Source organism: Gouania willdenowi, chromosome 18, assembly GCF_900634775.1.
Source record: "Gouania willdenowi chromosome 18, fGouWil2.1, whole genome shotgun sequence".
NCBI classification, from domain to species: domain Eukaryota; kingdom Metazoa; phylum Chordata; class Actinopteri; order Blenniiformes; family Gobiesocidae; genus Gouania; species Gouania willdenowi.
The window spans coordinates 22,835,186-22,858,639 of NC_041061.1; the positions used below are offsets into that span (position 1 = coordinate 22,835,186).

General features: G+C 38.0%; 1 protein-coding gene across 1 annotated transcript; it reads left to right on the plus strand.

The window, feature by feature from the left end:
• The first annotated feature begins 5,114 nt into the window (after positions 1-5,114).
• Positions 5,115-18,080, plus strand: LOC114480608 (lymphocyte antigen 75-like). Its single transcript, XM_028474889.1, has 5 exons — positions 5,115-5,166; positions 12,358-12,717; positions 12,811-13,164; positions 14,993-15,078; positions 17,633-18,080. The coding sequence occupies exons 1-5, from the start codon at positions 5,130-5,132 to the stop codon at positions 17,771-17,773; spliced, it is 978 nt and encodes a 325-aa protein (XP_028330690.1). The 5' UTR covers positions 5,115-5,129; the 3' UTR covers positions 17,774-18,080.
• Positions 18,081-23,454: the final 5,374 nt, after the last annotated feature.

Below are 23,454 nucleotides of genomic sequence, written 5' to 3' on the forward strand. Positions count from 1 at the left end.
TTTATTTTATTTTATTTTATTTTATTTTATTTTATTTTGTTTTGTTTTGTTTTGTTTTGTTTTGTTTTGTTTTGTTCCCCCCCCCCCCCCCCCCCCCCCCTTTTCTTCTGTTCAGGTACCAACCGATCCCAAGAGAGGTTGCCAGGTGTGTGGAGACTACCCTTCCTCTGACAACAACTGATCATCTACACGATATTCGGCCTAATGACTTCGTGATCATCTACAACCCGAGACGAAAAGGGTGGACCGACCGAAGGTGAATCGGCCCTTTTCAGGTTCAACTGACGACACACACGGCTGTGAAGGTCGCAGAGCGAGCCACGTGGATTCACGCATCACGCTACAGGAAGGTGCCAACACCAGCCGACCCTAATCTTGAGGCGACTGGTCCAACGAAGGAAGAACCAACATCACCACTGATCGAGGAACCGCAGTAAGGAGCGTTTCCTCTCTTCTGGATCGGGAGCAGTGCTTTGATGAGCTTTCAGTTGCTTTAAAAGTTGCAAATGAAAGGGAAAAGGAAAAGACCTCGGGGGGTCACCAGCTGACCTTTCTTACGGGGCATACGGTCTGTTGAAGCCTTTGAAATCCAACCTTGAGGACATCGTGGGAGAAAAGAGGTCACAAGCCTTTCTCGCTGTGATTGAAGTTGGTCATCGATTGACGCAATGGTCCTGTCAGCAATTCCAGTACTCCTCTGGCTCCTGGCCTCCAAGGGGGCAATCGAGGACACTGGGCTTGAACCAATGAATGCAAGTGTTGATCCTGATGTGAATGTTTCCTTTTACAGGGTTACTAATGCTAGCAGAAATAAACGTTGGATAGACGCGACCAATGTTACTCATCCGTTTTTCACGAACACCTGGTACCGATACGCGCACTATCAAGCTAAAAGTAGGAGCCTATACAACTGTTATGTTTGCTCTTACATGCCTGTGTCATCAACACACCCCCGCTTAACCGTGATACCAATGGATGCTTCCAACTCCTTTTGTTATTTGTCTTACTCTAACTTCGGCATGGGGGACCCCAACCGTTGTTCTAAACAGCCAGTAAAAAACTGGCTACACTACGCGATGAGACATCTTCCACTATGTACATAGATTACACGTGATCCACACTGTTTCCCTTCTGTTTCGCCAGAAATGGAACTCATAAACTAGGCCAGATTCCCGGTCACAATTGCAATTATACCCTGGGTCCTGAATGCGACACCGCACATAATTTGCACACATGTGCCCACGTTCATACACCCGGGACTAATGGCACGTTTAATTTAGCAAACGGTTTTTGACTATGCTCAACTATTCCCCTTTTGTCACGACGTAAATTCGAATCCCACACTCCTTTGGGCTTTAATCCACACGACGCGATCTGGGGCACGGACGTTCCCCCCGAACATAAACTGTGGACGACAGGCCAGAAAGTTACTTATTCGATGTTTCCCTGGGCTGGGGTGGGCAAAACACTGCTGCGCGTCGAAACCTTAGTCCTACAAAATAGAATGGTCCTAGACCTACAGACCGCGGCATTGGTAGGTGCATCTTGTTGCAGTTTTATCCCGAATAATACCGCCGACGGTCAGATTATTGCAGAGGCAGCCAAAAACATTTCCAGGCTACGCGACGCCATGCCACGTCCTATAACCCTACCGCCGCCGGAAGTCCAGCCTGAAGTGTTCATGATGCGTGTTTTGATGTCTCAGATGATGACTCTGCTTACTGATGACACCTACATATGTTTTTGTTGCTGTGCTGATATTTTTACCATGTGTGTTTTTGCTACTAGTGATATATATATATATTCCATATTCATTGCCGTGATTGCCAATGATTTTAGTAGCTAAGGATATTTGATTTTATTGTGCATATGACCTTGTCTCACGTAATATTCATTATGTGTTTATGGGGTTCTTTGCCTTTTCCTCCTTTCTTCCTGCTCCAACCTTGGGGATGCCTGTGTCCCCTGAAAAACAATGCATATATCCATAGTGTTATGACGGTGTCAGTATCGTTTGTCCTACAGACCACGAGAGGTTGAGCTACAATCCCACTAACTTTTTTGAGTAAGTTTTATGTGTTTTAGGCTGTGCTAAGGTTAGACATTTTCACTAACTAATTTTGCCTTTTTTTATGTGTTGGACTTTGTCCAAAAAGGGTGGATTGTCAGGGCCAAAATTGTCAGTTATGTTTATTAACATATTTACTCATAGACCTTATTCTTTTTAAGGCTTTAAGTTGAGACTTTTCATTTCTGCTGTCTCATGTTTTCTGCTCTCTTCTCAAGGTCATCTTCCCAAAACACATCTTATCTCTCAGACACGGAGGCATCACACAGTCACATACCTACACACACTCACATAGTCACACATACACACCCAATACACATCCATTCATACACACAAACACCATACACGCACACACCTCCGAAACTCACGACATTCAGGAGATACCAGAGAACTGGTTGTTTTGACCCAAAGAAGAAACTGTCTCTTTTCACCCTCTTCTTTCACCTCCACCCTGTCCTCTTTATCTCCTGGAGGGAGGAGGGAGGGGGACTGAGGGGGAATATACGTGATGAGTTAGAACTGTGTGCCACTCGATCATCGGACGTCCGCCCGGGCGGTCACTAATTTTGTCCATCTTTGTACTCTTTATTTAGTTTTATAATAAACCTTTTTTATAAAATCAACAATGCCTCGCCTGGACTCCATCACTCAACCAGAGCAATAAATCATGTCTCCAAATGAGACCAACCGTAAATTTGCCGTGACATGAGACAGAGAGCTTACAGAACCTTCCTAAAGAGCAGCAGGATAGGACACAGTTACACGTTCTGTTAGATTAATAACTTCGATTTTAGCGTCTCCCACAGCGGAAGGAACCACGTAAGTCAGCATGAAAAAAATCAGCCAATCACAAGCACCATAAATATACACTCCATTCAAAAAGTGTTAAAGAATGTAAAGTGTGCAACAAATGTGTCTAATAAGTCATTAGTGACTACCAGAGAACCCTATGAGTGAGCATGAGAAATTAAAATAAAATATGTAATGAAAATAACATGTAAATGTCAAACTTAAAGACAAGCAATGTGAAATTAACAGTAAATATGCAACGTGTTGACTTGTATATAAACTGTAAGTATATTAAATAAACACATGTGCTTCATATACACATTTAAGTTTTTATTTAGGCTGTTTTATAATTTAGGAATTAGGGCTGGGCGATATATCTCCCGCTTAGCCGTTTCCGGGTCGCGGGGGGCAGCATCCTCAGTAGGGAGGCCCAGACTTCCCTCTCCCCGGCCACTTCCTCCAGCTCTTCCGGGGGGGACCCCGAGACGTTCCCAGGCCAGCCGAGAGACATAGTCTCTCCAGCGTGTCCTGGGTCTTCCCCGGGGCCTCCTTCCGGAGGGACGTGCGCTGAACGCCTCACTAGGGAGGCCTCACTAGGGAGGCGTTCAGGGGGGCATCCTAATTAGGTGCTCGAGCCACCTCATCTGGCTTTTCTCGATGCGGAGGAGCAGCGACTCTACTTTGAGCCCCTCCCGAATGACTGAGGTTCTCACCCTATCTCTTAGGGAGAGCCCAGCCACCCTACGGAGGAAACTCATTTCGGCCGCTTGTACCCGTGATCTTGTTCTTTCGGTCATGACCCAAAGTTCATGACCATAGGTGAGGGTTGGAACGTAGACCGACCTGTAAATCGAGAGCTTCGCTTTTTGGCTCAGATCCCTTTTTACAATGACGGACTGGTGCAGACTCCGCATCACTGCAGACGCCGCACCAATCCGCCTGTCGATCTCTCGCTCCATCCTTCCCTCACTCGTGAACAAGACCCTGAGGAACTTGAACTCCTCCACCTGGGGCAGAACCTCATCTCCAACCCGGAGAAGGCACTCCACCTTTTTCCGGTCGAGAACCATGGACTCGGATTTGGAGGTGCTGATTCTCATTCCGGCCGCTTCACACTCGGCTGCGAACCGATTCATTTATCAATATAAGTATATATTATATCTTATTATGTATATAAAGTACTAGTTTTAGGAGTCGCTGCTTTTACTTCTCAGAACAGCATGTAAATCTTAGTTAAATGGATTATTTGATTAAGGTCATTATAAACAAATCTTTGCTTATCCTTGTTTTCAAGGTGACCTTGGGCAACAAGAAAAAGCAAGTAGAAAATTTGTTTAAATCACTTCCTAATGTTTACACAATCTAGAGTGAAACAATCCACTGAACATATAAGGATGAAAATGATCTTACTCACCCTCATGTGTCTTTCCGGTTAGTAGTCAATTATCTGGATCTCTTTTGGAAGAAAGTTCTGATCTGAAAAGATCTAAACGTGACAAAGACAGAGAACAGTTATTTTTAAAGCTAACTACTGTAGTTAAAGGTGTTGCATCTTGTGGTGTGGATGACGATAACAAAAAGGGGATGTGAAAGTAGTCTTTGGGACAACTGATATGTAAATAATAGGCAGTTTATTAATACAATCAGAGTCCTGAACAAGTAACAAAAAATGAGACCTGTGAGATCACTGCATACTCTGCCTGGTCAGGGAAAACGAACCGTATATCTCCAACAAAGACATAACTCCAAAAATTGCTCATTACCCTACAGGGAATCAGTTTACTCTGGACAATATGACAGAAGAAATGGTTTATCAATCAAATTGGTACTTGAACCAGAATACAAGCCTGTCTAGCTCCGGCAGATAATGTATACTAACGTAATTATGGCATACATCTGGTATCCTGTCTATGGAATCATTATGTCTTACTGCACACACAGATCAGCAGAATAAACATCTTTCACATAACTAATCCTTTGCTGACAACAACAGTAGAGAGGATAAAATGAGGCACTGAAAAAGGTCTGATCAGATTATTGGTCGACACTTTTCAGTCAAGAAGAAAATTACATAATGACTAATATCTTTTCCACAGGGTGAACCACAGAGGAATTAGCATTTCATTTGATTAAGGTCATGATAAACAAATCTTTGCTCGTCCTTGTTTAAAGGTGACCTTGGGCAACAAGAAAAAACAAGTCGTGAATTTGTTTAAATTGTGCCCTAATATAAACACAATCTAGAGTGAAACAATCCACTGAGCAGATCAGGATGGCGAGGATCTTACTGGCTCTCATGTGTCTTTCAGGTTAGTAGTCAATTATTTGGTTCAGAAAGTTATGATATGAAGACCTAAAAGTGGCAAAAACAATAAGCAGTTATTATAACTGACTATAACTATTTAAAAGGTTTACAGACTGAATGACAGCTTTTGAAGAAAACTATTGTAAACAAGTTTGTTCTACTGGACCTGTGAGTTTGGCAACAAGTTGGAGCTATCTTGCTGTTAAAGTTTGAAGATAAAAGTTAATATTCTGAAATCTCATAAATGTTGAAGAATATTAAAAAATGAGCAGGTTGTAATAGTACCATTAAAAAATAATGATTATGGTTTAAAGCTCCTAAATATTTGTAGGTATTTGCTATTCTTAAATGATTGTAATGTGCCTGTAATTTCAGCATCACATGTTGTTTTAACAATGAATGATAGTGTTTAACTGCATGAATTGATTAATATAATCGAGACATTACCAGATAAAATGTTTTCTAATCTCTGATTCTTTCTGCAACCTTGCACAAAATGTCCTATGTCTATCACACAATGTTTTTCTATTAAGTTGAAGAGAAATGTTTGCTGATTAACATGAGATCACAAATCTGAAATCAGTCTGTACTGTGTTAGATGGTAACGTAAGCCACCTTATAAGGGCTGGATTTGGTATCAGATATACTCCGATCCATTTTGGGGGATAAATTAATCTATTTGCCCGTCATCCTTCCAATATTTTGAACGTTCCAACAAAGACGCAGTGATCCACTTTAACATGTGTTTTTGTCTGCAGTTAAATTAGCACATTTTTACATATGCGAACCTTTAGCAATTAAGGTCCTGAGTGCTTCTTTTTTAATAATTATGAAGTGGTGTTATGGTGGTTTTAGATGAGGATGCAAAGTCAATATGGACTGTTTAGGGAACTCTGACTAAGAGATGATCAGGCCTGGGAGAGATAATAGTTCTGGAATTAACCATTTCAATCCCTCCTTTGTTACAATTAAGGTTTAAATATATATTGTACATAATTATTTTAATACAAATATAATAATTACAGAACTACGAGAGAGAGACCAAGGCACCAATTCATAGTTATCCCATAATCACTAAACAAGATCCCATCACCCCAGGTATGCAGTCTGTTACTTTCCTTATTTTCCAACTGACCACTGCCCCAAAGACGTACACACCAACTGGGAAGAATCTGGGAGCCAGTATCCTGATAACCACCTCCCAGTTTTCAGATGATATACAGCCTACTGGTGACATTGACTTGTACATTTTTATATCAAAGAAGATTAAACTGTACCTGGTCCCTGACTTTAGGTCAGCCATTGTCCCTGTTGACTGTGTAGATCTTAGGAGTCGGTTGGTAGTAGTTTAAGAGCTAAGATAAGTTCTGATCCAGTATAAATCCCAACCTCCTGGCCAATCAGTTACCTCGGAAAACGACCAGCCTTAGAATAGGTGGATCAATCTCTGGACATGCTGCTGTGTGATTGGATCTGACATCTGACAGGACATGAAATATTTAGGCATCGATGCAATCCTTTCATTTACCTGGTGAGATCCTAAAGGAAAGATATAGATTTTTATCTAAAGGACTGACCAACATTAATCAGCTGATAAAACGTTCCTGGTTTAAACCAATGTGTTGACATCAAGCTCTGCAAAAGCACGATAAGGAGCCATTCATTTGCTTTATAAACACGAGACAGAGCGTGGGGGCTGGGCGTTCACTGGTACATACATAGACTGTCGAAAATACATACATAGCACTGCGTGAAGGACGCTGAAATGCTCCCCTTCATAGGGGTTTTCATGTTTACATGTCAATGACAGCAGAGAGCTTCCTGGAGGCGGGGCTTCTCCAGCTCAGTGCCACGTCAAATTTGTCATCAAGGCGGGAGGTGTTTGTGCTCGCTCTGCAGTAAGAAAGGAGCAAATCACCCTCTAACTAACAATTGAGGGAATCAATGAAACAAACAAGGTGATTTAGCGTAACATGGGACTTTAATGGAAACCTATCAGCTGAGCTGTTGTTTCGCAGCATATACGCATCCAGTGAAAATCCAGGGTGACAAAGTATATTATTGCCAGTACATTCCGCGGTCAGCAGCTCTTGGCGGCCGAACACAACGGTGTAAAAAACAATAGCTGCCCTTTTCGATGCCTGAACAAAATGAAACATAGGAAATCTATCTATAAATTCAAGGAAGGTCTGTGTGTGTAGGTGCGTGTGTGTGTGTGTGTGTGTGTGTGTGTGTGTGTGTGTGTGTGTGTGTGTGTGTGTGTGTGTGTGTGTGTGTGCGTGCGTGCGTGCGTGCCTGTCGCAAATATCTCCCCGACACGGTATGAGTTCAACCTGAATCTTCGTCAATGGGTTCCAAATACCCCAAGTGTGTGCACCCGTTATTTTGGAGTAATTTGGCGTCTCAAAACGTTAATTTTAAAATTACGGCTCCCTCGGTAAGAGCGCGGTATTGAGCGCACTACTTCCGGTTCCGGGTTCATGATGTCACTGTGTCGCAGTTTGTTTGGGTTAAAAAAAGAAAAGGTCAACATTAAAAATGTTTTTATACTGCTAAAAGTCACACACACACACACACACACACACACACACACTATAAATATAATAAAATACTAAATGAGTAAAATAAAACAAAACACTAAACCTAAAACACACAAAATGACTCCAAAAAACATACATTTCAGAAAATTATGAAATTGACTCAAAATACACAAAACTACATATTTATACACAAAATGACAACAGAAATGCACAAAACTACACCAAAGAACATACAAAAATAGTCAAAATGATTCCAGAATCACAGTACAATGGCAACAAAAAACAAACTATACAAAAAAATCCAGATCCAGAATCAGACGGTGCAAAAACAGACACCGCAAACAGTTCCAGGTTCACAGTTTTTACTCATTGCTTAAACCAAAGTAAGTATTGAAGCTGTTTTTACCATACCTTAAACAAAGTATAACCATACCTTTAACAAAAGTGCTGCTTTGCACTTTAGTTGCATTTCTTTAACACACTTGTTCCTGCACACTACACACTTTTTCATACATTAGACACTTAGTTCAAAAAGGAAATCTCAGGGTACCGTTGGGAAAACACATCAATTCAAAACACAATACACATTGGGTAATTGAAAATACTTTGACACACAACTGAAAATACTTAGTGACAAAATTGGAACCAATCAGCAGCTACAAAAAGGCCTCAGTTAAGCCATACATGAACTGCTGGGTGCAGTGTTGCTTCACCATTTACATACTGATCAGAAGATGAACCAACCTAAAGTCTCAAAAGTTTGGGGCTATTTTACTGAAAACTTACACACAGCACATAATCACAGCTTGAGCTATAGAATATGTTAATGTTTAGTTCAGTCACAACTTTGAATCAAAACCATTTCTACTTGTTTTTATGGCAAACGCTTACTGTAATCCACCATATGTGGGCAACCAGTAAGCAGCCAATCCAGGCATGGAGACAGTGAACTTGTGTAGAACTAACTGAAAAACTTTCCAGAACCAGTCAAATCAAACCCAATTCACTAAAGTTTAACATTATCAAGTCGTACGAATGCTCACATTTTCTAAACAAGCTCCATTTTTACTCCCATGATGCTTTAATGCTACAGCTGTGAGCTCCAGGTTTCCCATGTTTCTGTTGGCTGCAGAGAGACTGGGAGGCAGTCACGCCCTGTTACACACCCTCACTGTTTCCACTGTTCCCACTGTTCCCACTGTACTCCGCACCAACGAGGAAGTGAGAGACACATTGACAGAGCTGCAGAGGGATGTCCAAGGAGGATTCTTCTATTACAGGACTGTCAAACTCATTTAAGTTCAGGGAACAAATACCGACCAGTTTGATCTGAAGTGGGCCTCAGATAATAGGTGGAGAAAATGATAGAAATGTTACACAATATATGTAAAATAATAAGTGAGAGATATCCGTCCCTGCGGGATTAGAACTTCAATTTTCTTAAATTTGTGATTTTTAAAAAAATTTGAGCAAAATTGAAACACTTCAGAAAAAAATATTTGAATTCTTTAACAATTTCAGATTGAAATTGACTGCCATCGTGTGATATTAGGAGGAAAACTGTGATCCCTTTTGTTAAATGTGGGCATTTGGCGGGACTGAGTAATCTACAACTGAATTAGTTGGTCAGTTAATGATTAATTTTTAAATGTCCATTTGACTTTCTCCTGCTGGCTAAATTAGATGAACCAAAAGGAGATTTGGTCCGCAGGCCTTGAGTTTAACACGTGTACTATTAGATCGAGTTTAGTATTATTTCTGCCCTAATACATAGTCATCTTAAAGATGTAAATCCTTGTTTTAATCAGAAATAAAATGGGTTAAAAGTGACCAAAAATGGTGGAAATATTGGGGAAATGGGATTTTAAAAACCACAGAAACTGGTTCAAAGTTGCAAATTAGAGTGGACAACAACGGACAAAAAAGTGTTATAAAGGGTTCAAAGTGTCAATATTGGCTTAAAAGTGGCAGAAATGGGGGGAGGGTGGTTGAGACAAAGTAATTTAGCAAATAATGAGCATGACAAATTGTGAATGTGGTTAAATTGGCAAAAAAAAAGCATGAAATACAGCAAAAAGTGGTTAAAAGTTACAATATTGGGTCAACATATGTGACATTAGGAGGAAAAGTGATGTACATGGGAGTAATGCAGTAAAAATGCATTAAAATGAGCAAAAAAAACAGCAAGAAAAAGATGAAAATGGTGAGTTTGGTGTAGTTGCAGAAAAAAGGGTGAAATTAAGCAAAAATGGGCTCAAATTGTTCAAAAATATATTCTTAGTTTCTTGAAGGCATCTGGCAACCCCTTCCCAGTGTCTCGCGGTCCCAAGGTTGAGAACCAAAGTTGCCCACGTGTGCACTACAGTAAGTCTAACATGCATGACTTTATGATGCAAAAAAATAAACACACACACAAACTGAAGAACATGCAAATCAATTTGCTGCTTATTTAAAAGAATTACAGCTGTCAACGTGCACACACAGTTTATTTATATAAATATATATATATATAAATCCTGAGCTGCACCACAAACCACACGTACCTCCCTCAGTAACAGATATAGCATGTGGCATAGGAGTGCCTGTTAATCACACACACACACACACACACACACACACACACACACACACACACACACACACACACACACACACACACACACACACACACACACACACACACACACACACACACACACACAATATATATATATATATAATAAATACTAAATGAGTAAAATAAAACAAAACACTAAACATACATTTCAGAAAATTATGAAATTGACTCAAAGTACACAAAACTAAATATTTATACACAAAATGACAACAGAAATGCACAAAACTACACCAAAGAACATACAATAATAGTCAAAATGATTCCAGAATCACAGTACAATGGCAACAAAAAACAATAATTATGCAAAAGTTTCACAAAAACACGACAGAAAGATACAAACATACACATAATGACTCCAAAAAACATACATTACAAAAAAATACACCAAACAAAAAAATATAAAAAATTCTTGCAACATATCAAGCTTGCATATTAAGGCTGCATATTGGCAATTAAATATTTTTTTTTCTTTCCACAGACTCTATTTTCTTCCAAAATAATCTTTTTGTTACTTTAGTTATCTTACAACGGATTTAAAACTTAAGGTTAGCCACAGGTGCAGGAAAGTTGATGGTAAGTAGAGGTTGTAGGAGTTGAAGTAGGAAAGTGGCAGTTATTGCATAACGTGATTTATTTTTATGTTAACCAATTGTTTTATCATCATTTTATTTGACGTTAATATCATTAATCATCAACATCCTCTGTACAGTAAGAAATAACATTTCATTATTTTATTTTATTATTATTTTTAAAGCTACAAAGAGCCATTGCAAAAGAGTCAAAGAGCCACATGAGGCTCCAGAGCCGCAGGTTGCAGACCCCTTGAGTATGTACACCTCTTTGTACATCCAACCTTTAAACACAAACTCATTTAGCCATAATTGACTACTCTACTTAAGCCCCCACGATATGAATACATACTTCCGACGGGCACTGTACTAGTGTATATAATAATTGTAAAAAAAAAAAAAAAAAAGAAAAAAAAAAACAAATACGTTATGGCTGATTAATCTTTCTGTAAATCCAGTCCTTGTATTTTTTTAAACGTAACAGGCACATGTACACATATTACAGTTAATATCTTTACGTTCAGTATATAGATAATACAGAATATCAGTTTCACTTTTAGTAGCCGTTATACAACCTTGTATCACCTTTTTTGGGATAATCTGACGTGTTTGAGACCCAATGCAACGCATCGGTTGGACAAAACAATTAACTATCATCTTAAATGGACTATTGTCTTAAATGGACTATTCTTGTGACCGGAAGAGGTGAAGAGGAGAAGAAAGCAATATAGCCGCCTATGTGAGGGTGTGAAGCAGCTGACTCAGCTGATAGTTGAGAGTTTACTTTCCTGTGGTGCAGAGCGAACAGTCACAATCAGTTCTATTTTTAGTAGCAGTTATACCGCCTTGTATCGCTTTTTTGGGATGATCTGACGTGTTTATGACCCAGTGTAACACAGCGGTTGGACAAAACAATGAACTATCGTCTTAAATGAACTATTTCTGTGAGGTGAGGAGGAGAAGGAAGACTGTTAATGATTAACTGCTGCTGTTACTGTGATAAACACATGCTGAAGAAGTGTGCGTGTGTTTACGTCTACTCATGCATAGGCAGCTTGTTTTTTTGGGAGCGCTCTGAAAGTGACTTTTCAGAAGGCTAAAACTCCAGAAAATAGCTAAGTTTGGGAAAATAAACCTCAAATTCTATGTTGTTGGGATTTTTAGAACAAATGGAGATGGGTGAAAAATAGCAAAATACTGGATCTTTAAAGGTTTAGATGCATGATCAATATACGTCTGACTGAATCTTGTATTTGTGTTTTAGTGGTCAAGTGATGTGGTGTGTTTGGTGATCAACAACACTACCATATACACAGACACTTAAATTCAGCAGAAAAAAGTGGTTTTAGAGTTTAGTTACTCTTTAAAGTAACTTTGGTCCTTTGTTGTCATACATTAAGTCAGACTTCTTCAAACCCCTGCATGTACATTGTGCTTCCACATTCATTAAAGTGTTTGTTTCTCCACAGGGTGGTCTTACTCCACATGCCTACAGTACCACTATGTTGCTGATCAAAAGACTTGGACTGAAGCTCAGACCTACTGCAGGCAGACTTATGCAGACCTGGCCACAATTGGAAACAAAGAGCAGAACGACCAGCTTCTAGACACCATTACATCAGCTGGTCAGAGCTCAGCAGTCTGGATGGGTCTGTACAGCACAATCGACTGGAGATGGTCAGATGGATTCTCAGGAGTCGGTGCTAACTATAGGAACTGGAGAAGTGATCAACCTGACTTTTATTCAGCTAATGGCCTTTGTGTTGCAGTAAGAAATGTATGGAGTGATGAGCTTTGTTCATCTAAGCGGCATGTTGTTTGTTACAATGGTGAGGATATGAAAAATCAAATCTTCATTTCTATAAAATATAATCATAGTGTAAGAATACTCCTCTCTAAAACCCTAATGATTGTCTCAACAGGGTCACAGTTGGATCCCAACGTTTTTTTTGTGAATTCTTCTGAAACTTGGCCAGTCGCACAGAAATACTGTCGAGAAAATTATGTGGACCTGGTGACTGTGACAAATATCAAAGTGGTAAAAAAGATTAACAATGAGACAGAGGGCTCACAGGTATGGATTGGGCTACACAGACCTCCAAACTTTTTCTGGTCTGATGGAAGCAACTTCACCTTCAGCAACTGGGGCAGTGTTCATAATAATCTCAACTCCATGAAAGTTATCTGTGCTGTGACCTCATCAACCATGGGGGGAAAATGGAAGTTTTTATCCTGTGAAGAAAAACTGCCATTTGTCTGCTACAGTTTGCCTCATGGTTAGTGGGATAATGACAATCATTAAGTGAAGCTGGGAAAGTGTTTTATAAATTAGGCAAATACTGCCTAACATTTTTTACCCTAATCCAAGACATTATTAGTGAAAAGGAGGAACTATTATTGGGAAGATGTTGGACAATCTAGACGTGGATATAAAAGAGGAAGTGGTGTCTAAACAAAAGTCCTTTTTTTAAAAAAAACGAAACTATTCAAATTACAAAGCAAACATAAGGAAAAGTAGAAACCAAAGCTACCTAAATAACTGACTAATTGACCTTGATGACAATCCAATCACAATGCAGTAAACATGCCGAGTGCAAACACTTCTTTAAATGGTGAGGGAAGACAATCAGTACACACGGCCCACCTGGGTGGAAACACAAGGGACTAAACACAAACACACTCTACTTAACAAAACAGGGTGTGTGGAAACACACAGACATGAACCACACACACAGACAACCAACTAAATACCAAAAAAATAACTGAAAACTAAATAAAACCAGGTTCACTGACAAAATGGAAACTCATAGAAAATAGAAAACCAATAGGGTTTGAACCTAAAACCTTCCAGACACAGATTGTGCCACTTATAAAACTAGATATAAATAATTGCAAAACAAACACAGAAGATAGGTGTACAACTGATACAACTTTTTTACTTCTTGTACGATACAACTAAAGTTTTAATCATAGTTTTTGTCGACTACATTTTTTAAATGACAATGGTAAATGGACTTGATTAATATAGATCTTTATCACCACTCTGGAGTAGTCTCAAAGCGCTTCACATTATCAGGGAATTCACCCATTCACACACCAATAGGACTGAGCTGCCATGCAAGGCACTAGTCGACCACTGGGAGCAACTTAGGGTTCAGTTCTTGCCCAAGGACACTTTGTGAGACTGGAATCGAACCTTCAACCTCTCAATCAGAAGCCAACCCCTCTACTACCTGAGCCCCGGTCGCCCAAATGTCAAAAGCTAGACTATGGCTAACTAAAATAAATACATGTGAACAAAAACTACATTAAAATGGATCAATATTTTTGTTAGTTTATAAAAATGTAACTATAATTTCATCACATGGAACGAAATCCAATCAGAACTCGTGATTATATGATTTTACACATTGATCACATCAAATACGTCATTGAATTTAAAAACATTAAATCAGGTTGATCAATAACAACTGAAACTTGCAAAAATGTATAAACTCCTAAGCTTTATATTTAGGTCTATTATTTCTGTAACAGATTTAGTCGATTAAAATCTTAATATCATTTATTGACTAAAACTATATCTAAAATAATCCTGATAACTTCATTTTGACTGAAACTATGCTGCATTTTAGCCCAAAGACTATAAATAAAACTAAATAAAACATTTGCTGTCATAATTAACACTGATTGTAACCTTGCATATTGGATGATATTGATTGTACCCACTGTTATTACTTATTTTGTAGTGAGGATTATTAGAAAAGACTTGATCATGTGATATTACTCTAACAGAAAACATTAATCAGCAACAGGTATGAGAAAAAACTGGCCCATTCATTATCAACCAATGGATTATGGAGATGTCAACCTTTAAATTTAGAATGCTCTACAACTGAATACAAATAATAATAATAACAATAAAAAGATTTTAAAAAACTCAATAAATCCAATAAAAACTATATATCATGTTAGACATTTTAGATGCAGGCCAATATTTTCCTTTTTGTTTGTTTTTCAAAATAAATGTTGTTAAAATAAAGCATTACAATTAATGGCATTACTACGAACACTAATTAAAGCTTTTTTCTTTTTTCTGAATAGCAGCATATAGACTGCAGCTTAAGATAACTTCTGGGAATTCTGCCTTGGACCTCAATGACCCAGCAGTGAAAAAGGACCTCCTCAAAAAGGTGAATCCCAAACTTTCAAAGGCCAATTTTAAGGTTTTTTATAATAACACAAGGCTTGAATCAGACAGATCATGTCTTCATGTGAGGGCTGGCAAAGGTGACCATTATAGCTTAATGACACCAATCTGAAATGTATACACCTGCTATAAAGGCAAACTACAAGGTGACCCAAGGTCAGGGTTGGCAATATGTGGCTCTGGAGCCATGAATAGACGCCTCATTGGCTGTGGAGGGACATGCTGAAAGTGCTGCCATCTTGGTGCATGTACATCTACAGGGGTATTGGTAAGAGGTGGAGAATTATTCACTGAATCTTCCAAACTTTTTTATTTATTAAAAATATCACACATGTACAATAGCTAGTACACAAGATGCTTAAATATTTTGAAAATGCTGGTTTTATTATCTTATTACAAATTTGACTTACAATCTTGTGGATGTTTAAATGAACCAACATACAAACCACATTCTGTGGAATCACTTTTCACAGGTAATGTTTACGTACAGGTAATCAAACTATGATTCTGAATCAACGCCGTGTTTCAATTTAAAACTAAACTGAAGGCAAAGGTATTAATTGAAAACAGCTATTGACAAATGTTGCTGGGGGTGGGGTACTGCAAAGTAACCCCTTAGCCCTTCAGCTGGCTGCTCCGAGAGGTGACATAAATGTTTAATCTTTGAAGAAGAACATTCAAACAGCCATAACTTCTTCAAATATTAATAGATTTCTATGTGTGTGACATCAATGGAAAGCTTAGAAACCACACTTTCAGAATCTGTAAATAACTCAAAATTATTTCTGACAATTAGTATGATTTATATGTGTCTTTTACATTTAAAGTCATTCAAAATGCCCCATAGGACAATTAGTTTATATTTTACTATCAATTTTAGAAAGAGATTGTTCTAAGGGTATATGATTTGATTTCAATGGCTACATTTACATGAGAGTTTTAATTCCCCTTTAATTCAGAATAAAAAATGTAATCCTCTTTAAAAAGATTATTAATTCCCTTGTAAACACCTAATTCCTAATTAAAAAGGCCAATTCGAAGTAGGTGGTTGGTTTTTTTCTGAATTTATTTCAGAATTGAATAATTCCTCGATCTTGTATACGTTTTGTTCCGCTTTAAATAATACTGGTCGTTCTGCCATGCTCATCCTGTCACGAAGACGTGCTGACGAGCACATAATCCAGGATGGCCGCCCGAAGTAAGTGTTGGACTCGAGCCGAGATTATTTAAGAGCCTTAGAAAATATGGATATATTGAAAAAAGTGGATGGACGGACATATTACACACACAGACACACACACACACAGAAAAATACACAGGCTTCATTGGGTGGCATGAAGCACTGCATCAGGCCACATAGCTTCACAAATGTCGTGCGGGTCATTGAAAGTTCTCCTTCTACTCAAAATCCTGTAGAGTGGAGGTAGAGCAGCCATTGCACAAACTCCTGGCTTTGATTGGCTACAGTATGGTCTTCTGCCTCTATTCTCTGGTACTCTATCTCACTTCTCCTGCTCAGCTGACGAAAGTAAAACAGTGTGTTATTGTCAAGCTGCTGCTTCAAAACAGTCAAAATAAAAGTGAAAATAGTAGCTATTAAGTGGTCTTTCTCTGTTGTAGCCGAAAAGAAAGGGTTTGTTTTTATTTTTTTCCGGTAGACGTGAATACGTTATGTTCGCCCCGTCCAATCAGAAGCCTTCCCAAACCACAGGCCTGAAGCAGAATTGAATGAAGGCGATTAAACATGTTTTCCATGTAAACCTCAATTCGGAATTACTATTTCCATGTAAACACGAAGCAGAACACTTTAATTCTGTATTATTTAATTCTGAATAAATGATTCAGAATAAAAAAAAGCATCATGTAACCGTGGCCATTGTTTAAAAAAGCCACCTTCAGCGTTTCAATCGTTTCGATCGTGTGTAAAGTTCAGAAATCGCCCAATGCAGGGGGCTGAACAGACCATTAGAAGTGCTGAGTAAGGAGATGAGTCTGCAGAAAAAGGTATTAGGCCAGCCAATGAAATAACAGAAGAGGTGTCAAGTTCAAGGCACTTTAAAAGTGTGGGGTTTTCAGCTGTGTTATAGTCTCAGTGTTTTATGATCTGATCTTTTGGCTCTTGCTAACATTTTCATGTAACTCACAACTGGAAAACTCTCCTCACATTTTGTACATGCATTGTCATTGTTTGTGTTTTAGGGGGATTGGCTTTGGGGTAGTGCAAGATTAGACAAATATCATTATAAAGTTCTTTTAGAGTCTGAGTCGTAGCTCGTAAATCTTTCCATAAAAATCCTAGAAGTTTAAATCATGTTCATCCAGAGTCATTCAGTGATTTTGTGTCTAAAGTTGTTAGAAAATACAGAGCAGAAATCATTCTGAATGACTGAAGGAGGCAGAAAAAGGCTGACAGACCTCAGGAAATGAGCAACAAACTAATGTTCTTAACTCAACTCTAAAGGAAAACATTTGAACCCTAAAGTTGTGTGTGAAATGATTTTGAATTGTGTAACAATTTCAGACAAACTGTTTTCCAGCTTGAAGAAAGACTGAAGTCGAAAGTAGAGAGAAAAGTCACCCTGAAGTGGAGAAACCCACAAGATGGGAAGGTCTTCAAAAAGCTTCATACAGTTGTGGACAGTCATGATCCTGAAGACTGTGATGGAGATTATGTTTAAGTGCTGTAGTCATACTTTAGGTTGAAACTTTAACAACAAATACTGGACTTTCTACTCAACTACATCAAGGCTGTAGGGAAACTAAGTACTGATACTATAAGTAGATGTTCTAGTACTTCATTCTGCAATATTTGTTCTTTATAAATAGTTGATCACAGATAGACTTTGATGCATTTTACTTTGTTATCTAACACTGTGGAAGAAGAAACCACAAAGATTATCCTTAAAGCTGCTGCTGGCTCTCCTTATCACCTCTTTTAACACAGATAAAGACATAAAGTATGGAAATATAACTGTGTTTCCATTACAAATTTTTGCAAAATAAAAGCAATATTTCTAAATGTCGACAAAGTATAATTGTGCTTTGAACGCGTTTCCATTCAACGTTGTTTTGGGCTGGAGCCTCGTAGCTCCCGTGAAATCTCATCCCACGAGACTTCGCTGCAGAAAGTCAGACTCTCCAAACCTCTTTATAACACTCTGTATTCCTTTGTTGTTTCTTGTCTAATGTTGCAGTAATCATTTTAAAGTATAATGCTAAAAACTGTCCCGGTCTCCTTTGCTGTCCACACGTACCGCATCATGTTTTCTCAGAGAGCAGTGGTCATGTGACCGAGTACGTCACGTGTAATTGCAGAAAAAGTGGCACTTTTGTGACACATTTTAATATTTAAATGTTTGAAATTCCTCCTCATGAAAGCGTCAAAACTTTTGAGCAATTTTTGAGTGTTTTTTCGAAAGTCAGGTGTTTCCATTTCAATTGTGCTATTTAGATTTTCTGCATTTCCAAAGATAATGCTTGTGACTTCAGGGAAACAAAGTGGAAAGATTTAATGACAGATTCCATCAAGGATAGGCTAAACTTGACACAGAGCAACTTTGCTGCATCTTCAATAATATTCTACGATACAAAGTTAGACTGAAGTTTAAAGTTACATTTCTTATATTTAAGAAGCGTTTTGACTTAATTTTTACTGTGATATCTTGTGTTTTTTAGCCAAACTGTGATTCGCTTGATGTTATTTTTGTTCCAGTTTGTTTGTGGTGTGATATGACGTCACTCCTCAAGATTTTGGCACAACTTTCAATCCGTGAAAAAAAACAGAAATGTAAGGGGAATTGCTTTGTTAGTGTGTTTGGGGTCACACTGGCATCAGTAGAGGACGAGAACAACTTTTGAATGAAAAACAGGTTCAGTTTTTAAAATGCTAGGAATCGTCACCAGCAGCTTTAAGTTCAAACTAACAACTCTTATTTCAGTGCAGAATACATTTGTCTGTCATATTTTGTCATTTAAACTTTATTATGTCACACCAGTTTGTGTGTCTGTAGGAAGAACTGATTAATAAATAATAATAATTAAAATAGGCTTTACAATGTCAAGCTCTTAGTTGTGCTGTGCCTTTCTTTCTGTTTGTCTTGCAACAGCTTAGAAAAAGGTGTAACACCCTTAGCACTGCTCTCAATGACTGTTTTACTCGTATAAACTATCCTGAATGTAAGAAATAAAATGCCTGAAAATGTGTCTAATAATGTGTAAATAAAATAACTCACATGACCATCACTATGTTTGTTGTCCAATAATGTCTGTCCTGAACAAACCACAAAGATTAACACCAGATTTCTACTGGATGTGTAAAAACAGAACATCTTCCATGCTCCGCTGTCCATTAGTTATGGTGGACATATTAGAGTAATGCATTACTAAGTAACTAAGTTACTGGCATCTGTGCCTCTCAACTAGCAAAACAAAAAGAGCCTTCAGCCAAAACAGGTTAAAACTCAAAGAAAGACACAATATTCCATCTCCAGGGCTCTCAAGTTTTGAATTCAGTTCAGAGTGAAAAAAATTAGCATTCAACATTTCATACTGCAGGGGTGCTTATCAAGTGCATGTGTTTATGGTTAGTGTTGTTCAATGTAGGTGTTAGTGGCAGGTTTTGAGGCCTTCAGCACAGGGGAAATTACGTCATTGCCTACTTTGATTAATTGGCCATTTGCATGTAAGTGTAATGGATGCTGCAGGGGAAGAAGAACCTCACACAAAAAGTTAGTAAAAAACACCTTCAATATGTTTAAAACTACAAATGCTTAACTTCACTAATCAATCAATCTTTATTTATATAGCGCCAATTCACAACACAACACTCAACTAAACTTTATCTATATAGCAAAAATTACAAAGTCATCTCAGTGCGCTTAACAAAATATAAAGTTCATAGAAAGAAAAAGAACCCAACAAGACCCACATGAACAAGCATTAAGGGACAGCGGGAAGAAAAAAACGTCCCCTATTTTATAGGAAGAAATCTCCAGTGGAACCAGGTTCAGAGGTGGCAGCCATCTTGTTCGACTGGTTGGGTTAGTGAACAAAAGGGCAAATTTCAGTGTATGCACCCTGTATTTTTTATTGAAGAAATGTGAAAAACTTTTTTTCTCCTAAAACCACAGTGAGTTTGGTAGGTTGTCAATAAATGCAATCCAGATACACAAAACACATGTCCTGACAACATCAACTGAAAAAATAACTATTAAACCACATTTCTACATGATTTTGCATTAATTTATTACAACAACAATAAAATAAAAAAAATTGGCTTTTGCTCACTTTTTTTCCAATACTTTCATCTTTACATTGGCAATCAACTATTCCACCAAGTTATGGCATCAGTCAATATGCCATTCTTTTCAACTAACTGTATACTCATTCCACATTCCACAAATGATAAAAATCCAACCTATACCAATAGAACTCACTGGACTAAAAGGACACAGGGTAAAGTAGTCCCAGCTTTAAAAGTTAATAAAACAAACATGGTGCAAAATAATGCATTTTGTTAGGTATAGATCTTCTAATAGCGACATTTCAAAGGTTTTAGGCAACATTTGTAAAAACAGTGGATGATCCCTTTAAAACACACGTCTTTTTTAGGCAATATATTGATTCTATTGGAATTAACTATGTGCACTCTTGCACATTTAAATGCTGGTACAATCATTTTAAATGTCAAATCTTAATTGAAAATAAACTTATTAGAAGTTATACCCCTTTCCCCGCCCCCCAAACAATGACATGTTTTGTCACAAACACAATATTCAATTATCCACTAAAATATAGTAAAACAGCTTTATAAAATACAAGCAATGGACATGGAGTCATGAGGTTATTGTGAAGAAATAGAAATGATTTTATATAATTATGCAAGAATTCTAGTATAGTTTCCTGGCAAGAAAATAAGTGTACATAACTTACAGAAGGGGCACAACAAGATGGTTTGTACTGAGTGCCCAAAATGTGGTGCTATGCCCCTATGGGTACCAGCTCATGTAGAGGTAGAGGGCCAGAGGGGGCTGATTCTACCGCTAAAATATAATTCATGACAATGTTGATAATTCAATTGCTTATGAACTTCCTGAATATTCTGAAATAATTAAGACTTTAATAATTGATAGTTGTTAAAACTGTTGGGTAAATGATAGTAAAGGAATAGCTTATTTTGCTATCCAAGCCACAGTGAGAAATGGAAAACCTATTATTATTATTGGGATCTGATGGTCAGACAAGCTTCACTATGAAGGATCTCCTCAATCTGGACAGCTGGACTAAAATTAAATTGAATAGATAGTTGAATATCTTCAAACTGTTGGATTATTAAACTCAATTTAAACATGGAAACAGTTGAACAGCAGGTGGCAGCAAAGTATTGTCTGGTCTGCTGTAGGAAAAGAAGATATCCCAGGGATTCTGAACTCATTTTGGGGAATACAATGATTTAAATGACTGTAACTCTGCTAATATTTACTCTATCGCAGAAATTCCACCAGTTTCTGAAAGCTGAGGAATTGCTTCTGAGGACCAGTATCATGTCATTTTGGTAATTTTAGACAAACGTGACAGAATCATTACAGATGTGCTTTGCTTTGACATACAGAGAGAAGACTAAAGTCCAAGAAGAATTAAGAAACCAGATGATGGTGGATTTAATTGAGAAACATCAGCAGGAAGAAGCTCCTGGAAGATAAAACCTCCATGGAGGTTCAGAGAGGAATTTGAAAAGTTTTTATTTTAAATTAACATTTACAATAAAGTGCACCACATGTCATGTGAAATTATTGATACAAAATGCATGATATGATAACAGACAATAACTAAGAATAAAAGGAAAGACAAAAACAGCTGGGAAACATTTTAGTGATTTTCAGGTTTACAGTGTTTACAGAATGAATGGTACGGTTTAACAGCTTTTTCTTTTTTTAACATATTTTATAGTATTGAATAAATTGATGATCAAAATGATGTCTGTTTGGTTTTGTCTGTGCCCATTTTGTTTCATGTATTTTACAGGAAATGAAGTCAGTCATGGTGGGACTGCAGCTCCCTCTAGTGTCAATAACTGAGATTACAGCTCACATAGTGTAATGTGAAAAGGAAGAGTGGAGATATGTTTGAAATGTTTGGAGAGCTCTGCATCTTCTCAGTGTCACACATGCTGCTCCTGTTAGTGACAGTTCATGAGATATCATTAGTAGTTTGTAACTTTACTGTTTCTCAGTCCATCTGTGACTGTTTCATCAACTGAACTTTGATGATCTCTTTCTATCACGTCTTACAGAGACCACCATCAACTTTATTCATGACAGCAGCTGCCTCTTACCGTGCAGATTCAAACATGGGACCACTACAATCATCCAGTGGAATAAGCCTTTTCACACACTGGAATTGCGCATGCGTGACCTGGGGGTGGGGTCATAGGTTGAGAGGGATAAAAACCTAAACAAGCTCATTCACTCTGTTGATATTTCCAACCTAACAGTGTTTGTAATGTTATCTCATACTAGACATTCTGCCTGCATGGAAACACCTGGTGCTAGACTATGTGTGAGTGGAATAAGAATGACTATGGGGTTGCGTGGACATCAGTAAGCAGTGTGTAAGTAGTGTGATGTATACAACAGTGGTCAGAAGTGGGGGATTAACTACAACCCCAAACATAATGTTAACATAACATAAAATTCCCACTTCCTATTACCAAAATACATGATATTTCAAAAAATACATAAGTACTGTGACTATTTTATATTATTATGTTCAAATGTGCACTATTTATGAGTGCACTATTTAATGCGTGATGTAGACTATGGTTCTTACTTACCCCAGTTTCAGGGGGACAGGTTTAAGAGTAACTCAGAATCCGGACAGCGAGGTGAAGTAGAGAGTGACTTTTATGCTGAGCTGTATTGCCGTGTTGGTATGTTCCCAAGTGGAGGAAATAAAGAGAAAACTGGGGTTAAGACTATCGTATCCCGTTTTTATTCAACGCCAGAAGGACTGGAGTGAAAAGAGGGTTACAGTACATTCAACTCAGGAGGTAAATGTCACAGGGCTACCCCGTGCCTTCTAAACTGTTTGTAAGGTTTTAATGTAAAAACTAATGCATTATTAGTAGTATAAGTGTTTCTCACCCATTGCTCCATGTGCTTTGCTTGTTAAACCAGGAAGTGGCAAACAGAATAGAAGCCTGTGGTTGGTTTATATAGTGGTGTGCCTCTTGGAAGGTACCACATGTAATAGAGTTGGAGGGGTGTTTCTTAGCAAATACAAATAACTATTTTTCAAGTATATGTCAAAATTTGCTCACCTCTTAACATTGCTAAAGTTAATATACAATTGTTTGGTAAAT